Genomic DNA, 17,562 nt, shown 5'->3' with positions numbered 1-17,562 from the left:
ATGTTAACACCCACTAGACGTACTCAAACTGGCTACAAAGATTTGTCACTCTCAGGATGATTTCATGCCAAAACTTTTGATGATCTCAAACCTTTGTGTCATATACAGGTCAATACTGGAATTGGAAACTTATCCGATTAAAATTCGGCCACTACCCCGCTTTTAGCGGCCCTCTCGTGCACCCCTGGATCACTCTCTGGAAGCCCCTTTTTAACCAGCTACACGTACCCACATCCACTGTGTCACGACGGCGACCCTATGAATTTCATTTTCAAGAAAACTTACATGAAGCCAAATCTGGCGAGTCTATAGCGTAGTGAGTAATGGTTGTCCTGATGTGGCCAAAACCAGCCATCCATTTCCTTCCACTTATCCATATTCAGGATCACGGGACCTATCCCAGCTGTCTTAGGGCAAAGTTTAAATCACTTGTGCAAAATGTTCGTCCCTCAGACGCCTCAGAAGATAATGAGAAAAATCCACTGACAGTATGACCTAGTGTGATAACGCCCTTGAGCTTGGAATCTGCAGAGTATCCCACCGAAAACTGCTGGTTGATCTGATTTGTAGGTGAAAGCCCAACTCTCACCTCCAGGGATAAGCTTTGACGGGAAACTGAGTCAGATTAATGTGCTGGATGTTGAAGCTTGTGGTCTGTGCAACTGAACAGGACTCTGCAAGCAATCCAAATAAAGCAGGACTCCCAAGATGACTACAGTGAATATCCTTAAAAAGCTTGTCTTTCTCTTCTTTCTGAAACTGTTAGAATTTTGTCTCCGGCACAAATGCTAACAGAGTTACGGTCATTTAAAGAGTCTGTAAAATGGTTAAACTCACCTCCGAATTCTGTGATCCCTCCTTCACTCTTGGTGACTGTTAAAAATAGACAAAAGAAAGCAACAGTCAGGACGACAACTTCATCAAGATGGAGTTAAATTAATTAAAAAGAATAAAAGCACACATGGATGCAAAGAATCACACTGGAAGCAAAAGAAGTAAACTCATTAAAAAGGCTCACTCGTTTACTTTCCTCCTTTATGTGTCCGCACAGTTAATTATAACTTTCTTAAGATATCATTAGACTGGGAAAAGCAATAACCAGTGCTAACAATACTTGCTAATTGTGGCTGATGCTAAAAGGGCTGATTTATCTGGTTTCAGTAAGCAGAACTTCTAACAGCAACAGTGACTACACTGAAGGAGAGGGTGGGTTCAAATTTTAGTCAGGCAAGGTTTTGGGAATGAGTTGTAGGACTTTTAATCCCATCTCAGACATACTGAAAACAGCCTTTTCTGTTTTCTAGGTAAGCTGACAGAAACCCATCAACCTCCCTCCTATCACACAGAATTTTTAACTCCTTGCACTCAGTGTCCTTCCTCAGTTTGACACTTGTCTTCTTTCGTCTACTTCCATTAGGGGTTGCCACATCTGCCTCCATCTCACCCTATCCCTAGCATCTTCCTCCGTCACACCAAGCTTCTGCATGTCCTCTTTCACTACATCCTGTAATCTTATGTCGTCTTCCTCTTTTCGAAAACCAATGCAATGTCCAGCATATCCACTATCCCTCCTCTGCACACATCAAACCATCTCAGCCTTGCCTCTCCAACTTCTCAACTTCTCATCTCAACCTGAGCCATCCCTCTGATGTACTAATTTCTAATTCTGCCCATCCCGGTTGCTCCCAGCTCTGCCCCCTGTCTTTTTGTCAGTGCTACTGCCTCCAAATCACATATCATAGCAGGTCTCACTACCATCTTGTAAACCTTCCCTTTCACTCTTGCTGTCTGTCTGTCTGTCACAAATCACCCGTGACACTCGTCTCTTGTTGATCCCAGGTATTTAAACTCGTCTACCTTCGCTACCTCTGTTCCTTGCAGCTTCACTGACTCCTTCTCATTCACACACGTATTCTGTCTCACTTCTATTGACTCCTCAAGTCTGACACTGAAGAGTGGATTTGATTTTCCCCGTCACTCCTTATTAAACCTAGAAACTGCCGTTTTGCCTGAACCAGACAAACAAAAAACTTTCAGTCCACTCAGTGGAGCAGAGTGATTTAAAGTCTGGATTCAGGCAAGTTTGTCCACACTTTGCTATTTCGGTTTGTATTACAGCTATACCCAGCAATAAATTAATTTGTACCTGTGTTATCCACAGAAATCCTCTCAGCTTAATTTCCCAGAAAGATTACATCATCACTATAAACCTCATGAAATTAAACTGAAACATGACTGAGGTATAAACGAGTGGTAACATATTTCACAGTTATATTTTTCAGTATTTGCAAAGCAGAGAAGCGGAATAAGTTCATTAAAAAAAAAAGCTTTTAAAAGTCAAACTGCATACCTGTGAATAATAAAGGGGAAAACCTCATATTTAATCCAACTCCAAAAAATATGTGGCGATAAACAAAAGCCTTGCAGACCAAATGAAGACAAACTGACTTCACTGGGAGGACATTATAAGGACTGGACTGATGCCAGAAATCACATTTGCTCTGTGTTCGGACTCACACAAAGCCACTCTGCACAGCACAAACAATCTTTAATTACATCGCTGTGGAGAGGAGTTTTTCAGGTTGGTATTAAAAATATGCAGAGTTTAAATAACTGACCGCCAATTCATGGAGTCTGGAGATATAACGAGCTTTAAAGCCTGAGCCAGTGAAAGTTCAGTTTGCCATCAAGCAGCCAATTACAAAGCAGCGAGAAAGGAGCAGACACTGTTTTATTCCCTTGATGGTTATTAGTGCACTTAATGATCGTTTCCACGGCTAATAAGTTACCTGCCTTGTTTTAATTAAATGTGATTTGGTCAGTAGAAATTACAAAAGAAAGTTACTTTAAAAAGACAGATTAAAAATACAGATGGCTTCCAGGAACAGTAACTCTCACGCCTTTGATTTAAATAATGCTCTCCAAAAGCAAAGCGCTACTGATATTCTGAATCCAATTAAAATCTAACACTTCTGTGAGAGCTACAGTTGGTTTCCTCCCCTGTGAAATATATATCTTTTTTCCCTGTTTAAAGACAGACCTGCAATCCTGACTAATAGATTCTGATGAGAATGACTTGTGGGTCAAATTCTACAAACATATGATCTACAGCACGTCCAGATTTCAGCTCAGAAACAAAGCAGTAAAGTTTTCCTGCAGTCTGCTAATTACTAGTGTAAAGTTACAGAAAGCTAAAAACAAACCAAGCATTATCTCAAGGATAACAGCTTATTTATGTGCAGATTTGTTTTTCTATTCAAACGAGACCTGCTAATCGGTTTCATCACAGCTCTAAAGATAAACTTTATAATCCAGCTTTTTTTCCCCTCATCAGGCTTAACCCAGCTAACATGTGAGAGTCCTTCCTTGTTAGGGGAATGCCATCTGTATTAGGGTGGCAAGTGAACAACCCTGGGTGCAGGCAGCTCGAGAGGGTAGGAGAAGCGCACTTGTCGCCTGGGGGCACTAACAGGCTTCACCTGCTGCTCCTTGGCCATCAGACAGAACACACACACACACACACACACACACACATATAGGTGAGACACATGGACAAACATGCTACTGCACAGAATGACAATTTAAACAGAGCACAGTGATCAAAGGACACAACACAACACGTGGACTACAGCTAAAGTGTTAATATGTGCATGTGAGGGGGAAAAAAAAGGAGGAAGTTCCATTTACCCGTATGGCTGCAGCAGCTGCTTTGCCTTCTTCGCTCTCTTCATCGAGCTCGTCGTCGCTCCATTCCCATTCGCCGTCCTCTGTTTTATGCAGCCGACCGCTGGAGCCTGGCACTCGACGTACCTGATGCATTCACATGTAACACATCTGAGCTGATCTTCATAGCAGTAGAGAAGCGGGTTTAAAGCTTTGCTGCCTTACCCTTTTTGACCTCTCCGTTATTGTCGGCGCCCTCTGAAGCAACTTCTCGTGTAAATACTCGTGTGTCTGCCAGGAGAGAAAGAAACATACTCAAAAATCATCAACATTTGTATTTATTCACACATGTTTGACGAGGACAAACGGAAGCTTATCATTGGTCGGTCTGACTTCTGGTCAAATTTAGGACTGAATTCAAAATCTTTCACACCCGTCTTAAAAACATGCAACACTTGGATCCAATGACCCTGTATACTCTCACTGGTCAATTCATTAGGTACTCCAGAGGTATCACTAAGACAACTGTGCATTCAAAGCTGGGAAGTATCCACCGTCTTTCTGACATGGTTACAGACTGCACATGAAAGGGCAGTTACTTTACTTTAAACATGACAGCTTGACCTAGATTTGAATCATATACGCACACTTTATTAAGTACACCTCTTAAACTGCTTGTTGCCTTATTGAATCTACGCTGCAAAGAACTGAGTAAGTTTTGGTGGCAAAAGGAGATTCAACCGCCTACTAGTGTGGTGTAACATGGCACACGAGTCCACTGAGGTCATCAAAATAAGGGCCTCTAATTTTACATTGATGAGTTCAAGACTTCTACTGGGCAACGTTTTGCTGCCAAGTTATCAAAGTCTCACTCTGAGAGTCAAGTCAGTCTTTTTAAATCTCATACTAAGCCTCAATCAATAAGATGCCTTACTGATGACTGAAGTTGCAGCACGTTTGTTAAGTATCCTTGTTTGCAAGATAACAACAAATAACATTTAACAAGATGAACAGAAAAGAAATTCATAAATGGCTGTTTAAAAGTAGTTCCTGCATGCTCAACAGCACACCAGCTATAAAAGACTGACAAAGTCTGCCCTCTGCTGTCCACTCACGGTACTGTAGTAATTACAGCGAACAGGGATCACAGCTAGAAAACCAACCAGGTTGTATTTGGGCTGTGTGACTTGCTGAGCCAGCATTCTGGTTGTTCCAGCTGCTTGGGTACTGGGCAGCCAGACACTGGCGTTAGACCGCTTATCCCTGCCTTTGTTAGAAACATAACAATAATAAGAGTAAGGCTGCAATGATCTCAGCTTGGGTCAGACACACTGACAAGTTGAAAAAGTACCCAAAGTGCACAAACTGTTATTGGTTTATTTTCATCTTGTGACTCATCAATTACACCCCCTGCTTCTATCAACTGAAAACTTTGCGAGCAACAAACAATCCATCCAGTCATGAACAGCACAGTCTGAGCTGAGGCCATTCACACACAAACACTAGAGCGGACACAGACCTTTACTCATCAACCGCCTCGAGAGCTGCCTGAAGCAGAGATGCTGCTGACTCACTGTGCAAAAGATTCGGTCTAAGTTGTGGAGGCAGCTCAAACACCTACCTTTGCCTTCTGAAAGAATTTATGCTTCAACAACTCTGATGATGTTGGCCTGAAAAAGAACAGCGACACTGAATTAGTTCTGTTAACCTGACTGATTCGGCTTTGCGGCTGCCAATAATAAATTTGTAAATGTTGTACAACTAGGTTTTTTATCTAGTGAAACAATGTTGCTGGAACAACAAGTCTGCTCAGTATGACTCCAATTACAGGTTGCTTTGTTTCACATGTAAATCCGCTCTACTCAGTGTAAACTGACAGACTGTAAATCGATTTTGTAATTACCGCAGATGAGCAAAAATTGCATTTGATTAAAAAAGAAATGTATACAAGTAAATTATAATAAAAGCACCTTTTCTCAGGGTCTTTCTGTAGACACAGTGAGATCATCTTCCTGAAGGATTTGCCGTATTTCTTTACCATCTCCTTATCTGTGATGCCGGTCTCCAGACTTGGAGGGTCATTCTGCAGTGTCAGCATTAAGACCTAAAAGACACGAGAAAGACTTTGACTCACGTCTATTCATCACTACGGTAAAATAGTAATAATCTAGCTTGTTAGGCATATTAAACTGTACCTTCATCGGTGGGTATTTGTGATAAGGTGCAGCTCCTGAAGCGAGCTCAATGGCCGTGATCCCAAAACTCCAAATATCTGCTTTGAAATCATAACCCCTCACCTGTTCAAGAAAGACACAGTGATTTACAACTTTGTACCGCATCACCTCATTCAAGTCAAAAGATACATCAGACTCCTCACTAGCTCCAGCTAGTTCTGCACTGCAGTAAAAAAAAATAAAATAAAATGCAAAATAAGACTGTTTAATAATAATAATAATAATAATCTGCTAGTTTAATTCCTCCTGCCTTACTGGTGGTGGTGCAGCAGAATGGCAGATTTCTAAAACGGTCTAAAATTAGGTCAAAACAAAAATATCTGCTTTGCAATTGGCCGTTTGTGCCTCCAAGAAACTCTGCTACTTCCTTCCTAGACGAGGACTGACCTGCTCCATGACCTCTGGGGCCATCCAGCATGGCGTTCCCACGAAAGTCTTGCGCACTTTATTTCGAGTGATGTCACCTCCCGTGGCTAGAAAGGCACTGACGCCAAAGTCTGAATGAAAAGAAAGTGAGACAAACACAGACAAATAGCCCAAAGCAGCGAGTCAATAATGTTATTGTCGAGAGAGCGTGTTTCCCTCCACAGACTGCAGCTCATGTGCATAAATACACCGAGAAACATTCAGATGTCGAACGGGGGAGCAATAAATGAGGCTGCGGCACATTAACTCCAATCACTAATGACAGCAGAGGAAAGGCGCTGTTGCCTTCTGGGTAAATACCTGCAATCTGCACTGAACCATCATCCCCGAGGAGAATGTTTCCAGCCTTAAGATCTCTGCGAAGACAAGACAAGAATTTGTATATGAAATGAACATTTCCCACACAGCTGTCACATCAAAACTGCAAAGACATTTAAAGTCTGAATAATTTGAGTATTGAGGAATTCTTTCAGTTCAAACCCACTTACAATTTGTAGGAGGCATCATCAAGCAACTAGCTCTTATAATTTTAGCACCATTTCTTTTGTTGAAAGACTTCATTACAGACACAGTCTGTGGTTAATTTGTTCATCCCTGCTCAGCCTCCCCTGGTGGCGATAAGAGGATTCAGCAGGGACGGCTGCCTGTCTGCCACACTGAACGAATACTGCCACCTCACCAGCCAGACACAGAGTTGTCATAGCAACAGAGATAATGACGAAGGGTCAAGCGAAAGGCGAGGATATAAAAAAAATAAATAAAAATAAATAAAGGATAGCAGCAGTGTCACTGAGGACCACAGCTAGTGCTCTGTGCTGTCCAGCCTCTCAGGAAATCAATGTACATTTTAACACTGTAACACTAAAAGCTCACAGAATGCCAAGTACAGATTACTACACCCGAAAGATTTGCTTTCCAGAAATCACCCCAAGACTGCACTTTAAATTGCATCGGCAAGCAGACAAACGATTCAAAGGAGACAGAATCTGAGTCACGGAGCAGTTTATGTTGCTACCAGATGGAGGCAGTGCAGTAAAAAGCCTGGAAATCGAATGCTGTAGGATCCAGCCTGCAAACTAAAATGCATCTGAATGAATGTAAAAATAGAATAGGCTTCAGAGCACAGTGTTTGAGATGAGAATGACACAGCTTCCAAGAAACAAAGGCTCTCTTCACCACTTAATTAGGAATATAATTCAATCCAGAAAGACTGTAAAAGAACAAGCCAAATACCAAATATGTGGAGGGGAAAACGCTGCAGAGAGAAATGTGGTGTTTGCACGGATTCTTGTGATTCTTGATGAAAGATAGTCAGACAAGACGAGTGCTGAAGCACGTTTACACCTTTAGATTTTCCGATTTGTCCAGAGGTTCCAGTTTATCAAAAACTACTCAAGGAACTAGAGAAGGCAGTTTGGCTTCAGGCCTTTTCTCCTGCAGCTACAAGCTCGGTGCACAGTTTTACCCAAGAAAGTGTGCATAAGGGAGCCAAGAGTTTGTAGGCCACGCTTTAGATTTTTGGTTCAAATGCTGATGAATACTTGAGTGTAGAGGCCACTTTCAGTAAGAGTGCTTCACTGAAAACACCACACAGCCAAAAGATGTTGTAGTGACAGGGAGTGGGTAAATGCTGAGTACCAGAGGGAAGGAAGGCAGCGAACGTGACAATATTAGGACATTAGGAATGTTAAAGATGGGGATCCCTACTTCAGGGCTAAGTGACTTTATGGATTAAACAGCTCTCGAGAAGCAGGCTGGGATACTAAGCATGCTGGTTGCACCAATGTCTTCTCTAAGCTACAGCTGAGGCAGAAAGAGCTGATTGTGCTCAATACTTTAATGTGACTTTATATCTAGGGGAGCCCAATTATGTAACAGTCACTGTAGGGACGCAGATGCAGAGGAACAGAAAGGGTGGATGAGAAGTGAACATGACAGTGTTTGCTACTGGCTTTGAGACAGACTGTTAGAAATGTCTTCTGTCATACAAGTGTCTGAGCTCGTGGTTCTCCAGCTTGTCCCGCTGTCACTTCGCCGCCCTGACATAACAGCTCGGTGACATCAGGTCACAGTATCTCATAGTTCCCCGCACTTGTTACTTTTTCTTAGACGACCATTTTTACTTCAGAAATTAGGATAGGAATATTTTACGTCTGATAGTTAGATGTTGCTATTTAAAACAGGACTGGAAGGGTGGTGCTGAGTGGACCAACTAAGCTAAAAGGAAGGTTTGGAGGTATCCTCAGATTACCTCTCCTCATTTGCACAGTCACCGTCTTTCTCTGAAGGTCCAGTCGTGTCTTTTCATGCTTGTGATTCAGCATTTATTCTAGCCATCTTAGTAGGTTCTTTTTAGTATTAAAGTCTAAGCCTAAGAGTGTACAGCCAGTAGTTTGGGCACAATAGTCTTCTGAGCAAAATACAAACACTGGTAAGCTAACATGTTCACAGCTACAAGTCAAATATGTTGGTGCTAGCAATGCTGACTGTTGCATTGGCATGCTACATTTGCTAATCTGAGTTAAAAAACAGACTACAGCTAAAGCAGACAGAACTGACCTAAGAAGCAAAACAGAGGTGTTTAGTTCAAAAACTCTATATTTGAATTAGATTACATTTTTACTTGTACTTCCTTATATTGAAATAAGGTGGGTTTTTAAGCAGTTTTTTTTTTTTTTTTTAATGGTTCTTTCCACATGACATTAAATTATATGTAGCCCATTAACGTTGCCTAACTGTTTTGATATTTCACTGGACATTAAAATTTCAACCTGCTGGAGGCAACAAGGGAAAAAAGTTATCAGGATTCAAAATTGGAGGATTGGAAAATTTTAAAGAAGTACTTGAGGGCCGCAAGAAGTTGCAATCTGAGTCATTATGTCCCAGTGAATCAAACTCGTCTGCATTGTGTCTCTTTACAACAGGGGACTCGACTCAATAAAACCAGGTGGCAACCAGTTATTACATAAAAACAAGGGCAACCATGCCTTGCCATGCAATGTCATTTTGCAGAATTTTTGAATTTGTCTTAAATCTGTGAGGTTCTGGTTGAATGTAAGGAGTTAATGTGGATTTCTCTGCATGCAGACAACAACAAATTTGCAATTTATCATAGTTAATCATAAACAGATTGCATGTAATTTCTCAATTTCAACACATTCAACTGCAAATTAAGAGCAGATTGAGTCAGTGTTAGTGCCAGTTTGTCGCAGTATTGATGCACCAAAGTCACTTTGAAGACAACAACTGACCGTTACTGATCGCAGACCTGGTCCCTGTCTTCAAAGCAACTATTTCAAAAGGCAAGGAGACTGCACGTTTATTACACATGATTGCAATAATTTAGCTCTCCAACCACTAACCACTGTTTTTCCTTGTGTGATTGTAATATTATACAGCTGCTTAGGTATTTCAAACAGGGAAAAAAAATGAAACCAAAAAACCACTGTTGATGTATTGATACCAATGGACAAATACTCTTTGTTTCTCAAAACAGCTTCTTTTCAAGGTACATCAGTCCTAACTTTAATGCTTCTTTTATAAAGAAACCGTAATGTTAGCAATGATTCTCTCATGTCCTCAGAGTGACTTCAGCATCTACATTTCCATATATGACATCATCATCACCACTGCAGTCGTGACATGCTCCTGTTCAGCGTGTTGAAATTGACCGAAAACAAATAATCCCTCGAAAATAATTTTGTATGAGGATTTTCACTTATAACACGCTCTGCTGTGAAAGAAAAACACGTGAAGCTCTCCATCATTCACAAAGCGTGATGAAGACGATCTAATTGAACCTCCTGCATTCATTCAGGAACTGTGTAGGCTGTGGTTCACTGCAGTAGATTGTGATGCTCTGAGAAAAAGGGCTGCAGAATGTGGCCAGTCATTAAGATTCACAGGAAAGGAAAAGGAGGAGGAGGAGGAGGAGAGAGGAGCTGGTGACACAATGCACCATGCAAGTTCAAAGAAATACTGGAGCAGATATGGGGTGGGGGGAGTAAATTTAAATGAGAAAAAAAAATGAACTCTTAGAGTTATCGAGACATATGTTCAGTAGAGTGTTTCGCCCCCTTATATCCAGTGTAACCAAATTCTAAAATGTTTCCAGAATTTAAAAGGTGTTATCTGAGCAAAAGATACTAAATGGTGAACAAGATACATGTGGTGTTTTCACATTTATGACCTGCTGAAATTATAGCTGGGCAATAGTCAGGTGGGAACAGCCATGGTATGAAACTGTCAAGAAGATTTATCATTCTCATCTGGCAGACTGTGCACCTTGCATCTCCACCAGGTCACCTCCTATGACATTACATCCCGGTGCCAGGCACACAGTGGCCCTAACAGGGCAGTAAAAAGAAGGTTTATTAGGTGCCTTGTGGGTCTTCTGCAGATTTTTCCATCCTACCCTCTTTCCAGAATACCATCATCCCAACAAAATGATTTTTCTTCTGCATCCACTTTAATTGCCGTTTCCATATCCCTGAATTTCACATTGTATTTGAAATCAAACGCCTCTCTGGTCCCAGAGACCACCATGACTTGATCATACCCAAACCACGCAGTGAGTCATTTTCTCGGCAAAGCCCTCTCATGTACCTCATTAGTGAAGTTTAAGAGATGCGTAACACCAAGAGCTCACCACGACAGTAAGATCGCTGCTGCCCAGGAGGCTTTAGCTACTGAACTCCAACAAATCAACTTGGAAAAAAGTCAAGCACAAGTTTTATTCTTCTCTTATGTGTTTGGTGACTGAATGCTGTTAAAATTAGAGGACAAGTGTCACCTTTGAATCAGGGACTTTTCAGACTGCTGTGAATGAGAAGGTGAAGCAATTCACCGTCTTGTGATAAATGTCTCCACTTCAGCCCACAGCTCAGGTCGTAAGACTCTAATTGCTTTCCTGCAGTCCTGGCCTGCATGGAACGTATCATGTGACACTTTCTGTTTTCCCCTCCTGTCTCATAAAGCCTCACCCCCTTGACTCTTTCCTCACCCCTGCCCCGAGGCTCCGACTCATATGATCCAGCTTACACGGGGTGAAAACAGGGCCGTATGTGGATATTTACATCAGCAAGCGCTCGTCAACTCGTCACCCTTTACTCTCTTCACGTCAAGAACTTTCAACGCTGGAGTTACGTTACATTTTCATTCTCACAAATCGCACCTTGCAGTCCAGGGCTGGAGTGACGTGGAGGATTAACGATCTAGTCGCGATTCTATATTGTCTCCTTCCAACAGACACCAGTAAAAAAAGGCAAAAACATTTTCCCCTCTCTGGCACTGACTGATAACCCTGTCAGATTATGCTGAAAGTTGACACTTAAATCCTGCAGCAGAGGCACCGCTGCGGTGGAGTTTTCTTTTAATTAACACAGTAATTTAAACAGTGTTTATTGTAAGTCCTTTTACCTCCATCTGCAGTTTCTATATGACAGAGTATTTTTCTAATTAGCAGCTTAATGAGCTGATGATATCATTGTCTATTAGTTCAGCTACACAGCTGTTGACAATACATTCCTCATCCGAGCTCATGGTCGAACAAGCCTCTCTCCGTTTCTCATTGGCATTCTACTCTGATTACTGCTGAGCACTTATCCATGGCAAAAAGCTATGCATTATTTACGCACGTAGCCTGACCAAGGCTAAGCGAATGCCGGTGGGAGAACAGAGGAGTGTGAATAAGTGAGCAATGAATATTACATACGTAGGAAATATTGTGGTGGCTTAGAGTTCATTATAACAGCCTGAGTGCAGGGACTTAGCTAGGTCTTGAACTGGCTTAAAGGGGAGCTTTTGGTATTTCCTGTGGCATGCAAATCTGTCATTGACACATTTAACTTGCATATTCATAGAGAAACTCTTTATCATCATTAGCCTGTGAAAGCTGTGAGTCTGCTTTCAGATGCTTTTCAGCACCTATTAAAAACACAGTAATTACGCCTTCACAGTTTTTAAACTAAGATGATACATCTAAATTGAACAGACTGATTTTCATTCACAATCATTCTTAAGTGGTAAGCCACAAAGCAATCATTGCTGCTTTTCCCCCCATTTGTTGCATCCCACTGGTGAAGTATTGCCACGTCACAATATACATAACAATGACCCTGACCTTTAGAAGTGAATGTGTCCATTACTAGTGCGCAGTCAAATGCCTCATCTGATGACTAATCTGATACAAACCACTAACATATCATTTTCTTAAAACAAAATCAAGCAAGTTCAAAATGATTCTTTATCTTAAAGCACTGGACCTTATTGTAGCATATCTGTTTATCCTGTGGGAAAGAAACCATTTCAACTCCATACTTAGAAAACTTTCTCCTGATTGGCTGCCCCTCAAAACAGAAGGTTCAAACAGCAGGTGGCTGCAACCTTTAACAAACTATCTAATCAATGTAGATATAAATATATTTTTTATATTTATATCTGTATTTATATCAGTGGGTGGCTATTAATTTAACTATTTGAGTATGAGCCACTGGAATCTGTAGCATGTGTCATTTTCATGGCAGTGTCCGATTTACAAAAGCTGGAGCTGGGCAAGCTGTGATGTCACCAGCTTTTTCTGGTTCTTTATTCATGCCCCTTGTGGATAAACCTCTGGTCTTTGATGGAAGATCGATGGGAAGACTAGCATGCTCTGAGATCAGTTACCATCTGCGTGTTTATGGAAACAGAACTAGCATTTGCGAGTTTAAGTTTTCTCTTCCTAGCTACCTCGGACAGTGCAGTGTACAAAGACTCTGAAAAGCCCATTAGCTTGGAAATCCATGATGATGGAGAAGGGGCATAAACTTGTGCCACTTGTGGTTTAAAAAACAAAAACAAAGCACGAGGATAGCAGGCTCTAGCAATATTGTTATATTATGAGAAATGACTTCATTGAGTTCAATTACCAGATTTGCACAACCTTAATTTTTTTTATTAATATTTTTAACCTCCTTAATCATCTCACACACCAATTCAGCCATGGCTGTTTAAAATTTTATTAATATACTTTAAGTCAAAGTTTAGGCCTGTTTTTTTAATTACATTTGTTTTTCTGTTTCTTTAAGAAACTTAAACCAGAACAGCTCTACTACACATGTGTGATTGATATAGTCCATTATAAAAACCTTTAATGAGCCCAGTAAGAGCAGCCATTACCATGGCTTTTAAGGAAAGACGTCTGAGCTTGATTTATGTATTCATTAATATTAAGGACTAATAATTAAATCTGCATGTCAAAAACATCAAGTTTTGGTGGCCTACCATAAATTTATACAGGAATCTCTTCTATGCAGACAGCATGATGTGATTTAATGTTGCAGTTACACACATATTCACACATATGCTTCAATACAAATACAAACTGCCCAGCATAAAAACATAATGTCCTAGGGTAGCATATTATTAGCATGACACTTATTAGAGCGACAGAGGAGAGAATATCAGGGGCTGCGTTTCTGCTCAATAAACCCTCAAGCACAACAGGCCTGGTTACCTGTGGATCTGTCCATTCTTGTGTAGGTACTCCAGGCCCTCAAGAACATCTCTCAACACTGTGGCTATGCTGGCCTCATCCAGGACGCCGGTCTTGTGCTCCCCTCGTGAGATGATATGCTTGATCACATCCAATAAGTAAACACCATATGTACAGCATGTGCAGAAAATATGCAGAGAATATCTTCAGAGATGCAAGTAATTACGGAACATTTCAAGATCAATTTCAGCACAGCTCAGTGATTTGAGTCTTGATTATTGATCTTATATGAAAGGGGACAAAACTAAGCACAACCTGACATGAATGGCGTTGGAAATGGATCAAAATCCACACGGGGGGGGGGGGATATGTCATCATTTGAGGGTACGAGTCAAACAGTTGTTTTTGTCTTCAGTGAATGGAGAACCAGAGTAGCTGTGTTAACTGACCTGCCCTGATTAGAGCAAAAAAGACAGGTCACTGTGTCTCCAACTGCTTTGCTCCTGTTACATAAAAGAGTGCTATAACTGACTGCTGTCAGTATACAAGCTCCTTTGTGCAGCTTTCCACAAAATAAAAAAAGAAAAAACACACAAAAAAACCCAAATACCTCTCTGAAAAGAGGTCGAGTTATTTGCATTCTGTGTGACAGAAAATTGGGCGACACTGGTGAGTGGTAACAAAGCAGAGAAGCGAAAAGAAAGCCACTTGCCTGACAACCTTTATTGTGCTGCAGCGAGACACAAACGTCACACAGCCACACTGTGCATGTGTCCCTGAAACTCTAAAACAGAAGCTGGAAAAAGGTCCCTTTAAGGTCTGGCGACGGCTCATGACAATTCCAGGTTAAATTGATTGTGTTTTAACAAACAATGCCAGACTAGAGGTGCAAAGATATTTATTTGCTCAATCATTTCAGGATGTCTTCGCCTGCGGCACTTAGTCGAGCACTCGCTGCATTACCCCAGAGGAGCAGAGGATGATGGGCCACCTGAGACTAGACAGTGTTATTACAGAGTCGTACACACAGCGAGACAGAAAGGCAGAGGAAGAGGGGAGCGAGGGAGAGGCGATGAGTTCAACAGGTTTATCGCGCAGTGACGGTGCAAAGCAGAAAATGTGGCCAGCGCTGAGGGAATGAAACAACGAAAATTCAAGGAAAAAAAAAACAAACACATGAGGATCGGCAGGAAATGCATCCTAGATGTGTGTTTGAGTGTGAAATAATAGGTGTGTACGTGAGCATGTGAAGGAGTGAACTGGGAAAGTAAAAGAAGAGTGCAGCTTCGCTTCTCTGATGTGACGGCTCTTTGAAGCTCATTGAGAAAAGGCAGCCGGTTTGATTTTTTCTCCCCTCCTTCGTATATAGTTTCCTTCCTCTCGCAGAGCTTCTGCTCAGTCTGTTTTCCATCTCCATATGTGAAATGGCTCGATGGAGGAGAGAAGGAAAGAGGTGACAGCTGACAATGAGGGAAGCTTTGCGGAAAAGGAGGCTAGGTGAACAGAGCCAAATCCAAATCAGGGGTTATGTAGTCCAAATGAGCTAGCAGATGAATAATAGGATGATTATGAAGCTAATGTGGCAGACCTTACAGGCTTTTTACGCAAGAGAATTTGAAAAGTCATGACTCCACTTGATCTTTATACTATTAAATAAAAGCATCACTTTATTATAAGGCAATGTAGTATTTCACTTTCTTGCCAAAAGGTAGATTAAAAGATCATTACTAAAAGTCTTTATTTCAGAACACACACCGACCAGAACCTCTAAAGTCCACTAACAGGGCTGTTGAGGCTCAGTAGGTAGAGTGGGAGGGTCTACCAATCCAAAGGATCAATTCCCCAGTCTGCTTGTTGAAGTATTCCTGGGCAAGCTGGTTACCCCCTGTGCGAATGTGTGTGCAAATGTTAGACAAAGCACTTAAGTATTTAAAAAAAGCACTTGTATGAGGATGAGTGTATTTGATTGGGCTGTAGTAAAAAAGCGCTTTGAGTGCAGTTACAGTAGAAAAGCAATTTATAAGTAGCGGTCCATTAACTTCAGCTGATCTAATTTATTTGTTAAAGATGTCAAATATCAATAATCTCCTATGGTAAGATTTACTTGCTACCTGATGGTTTTTTACAGAGGAAAGAAAAACCACCACATACATTCAAAACAATACTTGACAGGTGGTTGGATGATTGTACGAGTTCTCTATCACTCCATGCAGTGGGCTAACTTTAAACTGATCGGTCGCAAGGGCCTCGAGCACCGTCTGTGCGACTGTCCGCGCTGATCGTATCTCTTTAGGCAACTGTTGCTGTTTTTGTAAAGAAAACTTGCACCTTAAAAAAGATTCTTGCAGGAAAGCATGTTCACAGAACTGCTTTGGCAAGTGACTGGACAAACCAGCTATTATATCTCACTTATAACATGCTCAGAGCTGCATGTTTCAGGTGTTGTCCAGTAGTTTCTCATGGAACACTGCTTGGTGAGTAACTGACTGCTTGGCTACAAGTGAATAGCTTGAAATCTGGAGAGATTGATTCTCTTGTGATTGTGATCTCATGAATTGTGCAAGAATCCCACTGCCTGGCAAGGCTGCTGACAAGTCTCTTTTAAACTAAAGTGGCCCGAGGAAAAGGTCCCGCAAGTGCAAACACACACAGCATGATGCAGGCTTTGGAGGATTACTAAATGCCAGCCTTGTCAGCCTCTTTCAGATTCATCTGATTGAACTCTTCATGCCTCATTAGGTTGTTTTAGCAAACTGACAATGACTGACAGGTTAACAGTCCAAAGGTTTATTCTGCATGGGAAAGACACCTGATGGATTAGAAATCCAGAGGACGAGTTCTTACAAATCACATGGAATAAATTAAGCCTTCACAGTGGAGTGCACTGTGGAGAATATAAACACTGTAAAAATAATTATTTCAATTACATTCATGCACATTTTTAGTGACTAAGCGGCAGCACTTTTCCATTTCTCTGCTTTATCTATGAACATCACCTTTGCAGACTATTCTTATGATCAGAGCAGGAACTTTGAGATCTAGAGAGGATGAGAGAGTAAAAAAGGGGGAGGAGGGGTATGGGGAAGTGAGAGCTGTTGCCAACTGTGCTAAAGGCCAATGGGGAATGCCAAGTAAAGTTGGAGGAAGAAAGTGACGACAGCACATGGGAGGGGTTGCAGCAAGGTAAGGGTGGTGTAAAAATATGGTTACTGGTTCAGACTGAAAGAAGCCTCTGTCAGAAACTTTTAATAAGATGCAAAATTTTACGAGGGTTGGATTTCATAGTCTTCTCTACGTGAACCTGAAGATGCCTTGAAAAGCTCCCCATCAGCTTTTAGCAGCAGCTGAGGACCACACTATGATCTGAGAAATCCACCGGCTCCGAACTCGGCAGAGCTTTTTCATGTGCTAAATTCAATCATATCTGCTGTCAGCCGGGCTCTACTTTAGGTGGCAGTGCATTGAGCTCAGCAGCAGCGCAGGTACAGTTGGCCGGGAAAAGTTGCCGATTGATCTGGAAACGCATTCCTTTTCTTGCTTTGGCACGACTCACTCCATCCCTGTGGGTTTCCGAAGATGTATCTTCGTTGAGAGTTGAGTCAGTGACAGGTTAAGCGACGCTGTAATGAAACAGTCCTTCACATGTCACATTCAGAACAGGAATTTCCTGAAAAACTATGCCTGCAGCGCACCTACTTTGAAACTCAACTCTGCAAGTTAAGCCTTGAATGGGAGAGTCAGATAAGAGATCCGTCCCGTGTTAGG

The 17,562-nt window shown here is 41.5% G+C and overlaps 1 protein-coding gene across 1 annotated transcript in view; it reads right to left on the bottom strand.

The window, feature by feature from the left end:
- oxsr1b (oxidative stress responsive kinase 1b) overlaps positions 1-17,562 on the bottom strand; it is a 42,004-nt gene that overhangs the window by 5,447 nt on the left and 18,995 nt on the right. Inside the window, exons 4-12 of the mRNA XM_040044503.1 lie at positions 13,819-13,957; positions 6,624-6,679; positions 6,285-6,394; positions 5,859-5,960; positions 5,634-5,767; positions 5,285-5,333; positions 3,889-3,954; positions 3,688-3,810; positions 838-873 (exon numbers count right to left, since the gene is read on the bottom strand). Of these exons, the coding sequence (XP_039900437.1) occupies positions 838-873; positions 3,688-3,810; positions 3,889-3,954; positions 5,285-5,333; positions 5,634-5,767; positions 5,859-5,960; positions 6,285-6,394; positions 6,624-6,679; positions 13,819-13,957 (815 nt within the window). The remainder of the gene's footprint in view (positions 1-837; positions 874-3,687; positions 3,811-3,888; positions 3,955-5,284; positions 5,334-5,633; positions 5,768-5,858; positions 5,961-6,284; positions 6,395-6,623; positions 6,680-13,818; positions 13,958-17,562) is intronic.

Source organism: Simochromis diagramma, unplaced genomic scaffold (assembly GCF_900408965.1).
Source record: "Simochromis diagramma unplaced genomic scaffold, fSimDia1.1 OVJJ01000602.1, whole genome shotgun sequence".
Taxonomy (NCBI): domain Eukaryota; kingdom Metazoa; phylum Chordata; class Actinopteri; order Cichliformes; family Cichlidae; genus Simochromis; species Simochromis diagramma.
Note: the sequence above shows the minus strand (reverse complement) of the source record. Positions and strands in the feature narration are given on the sequence as shown.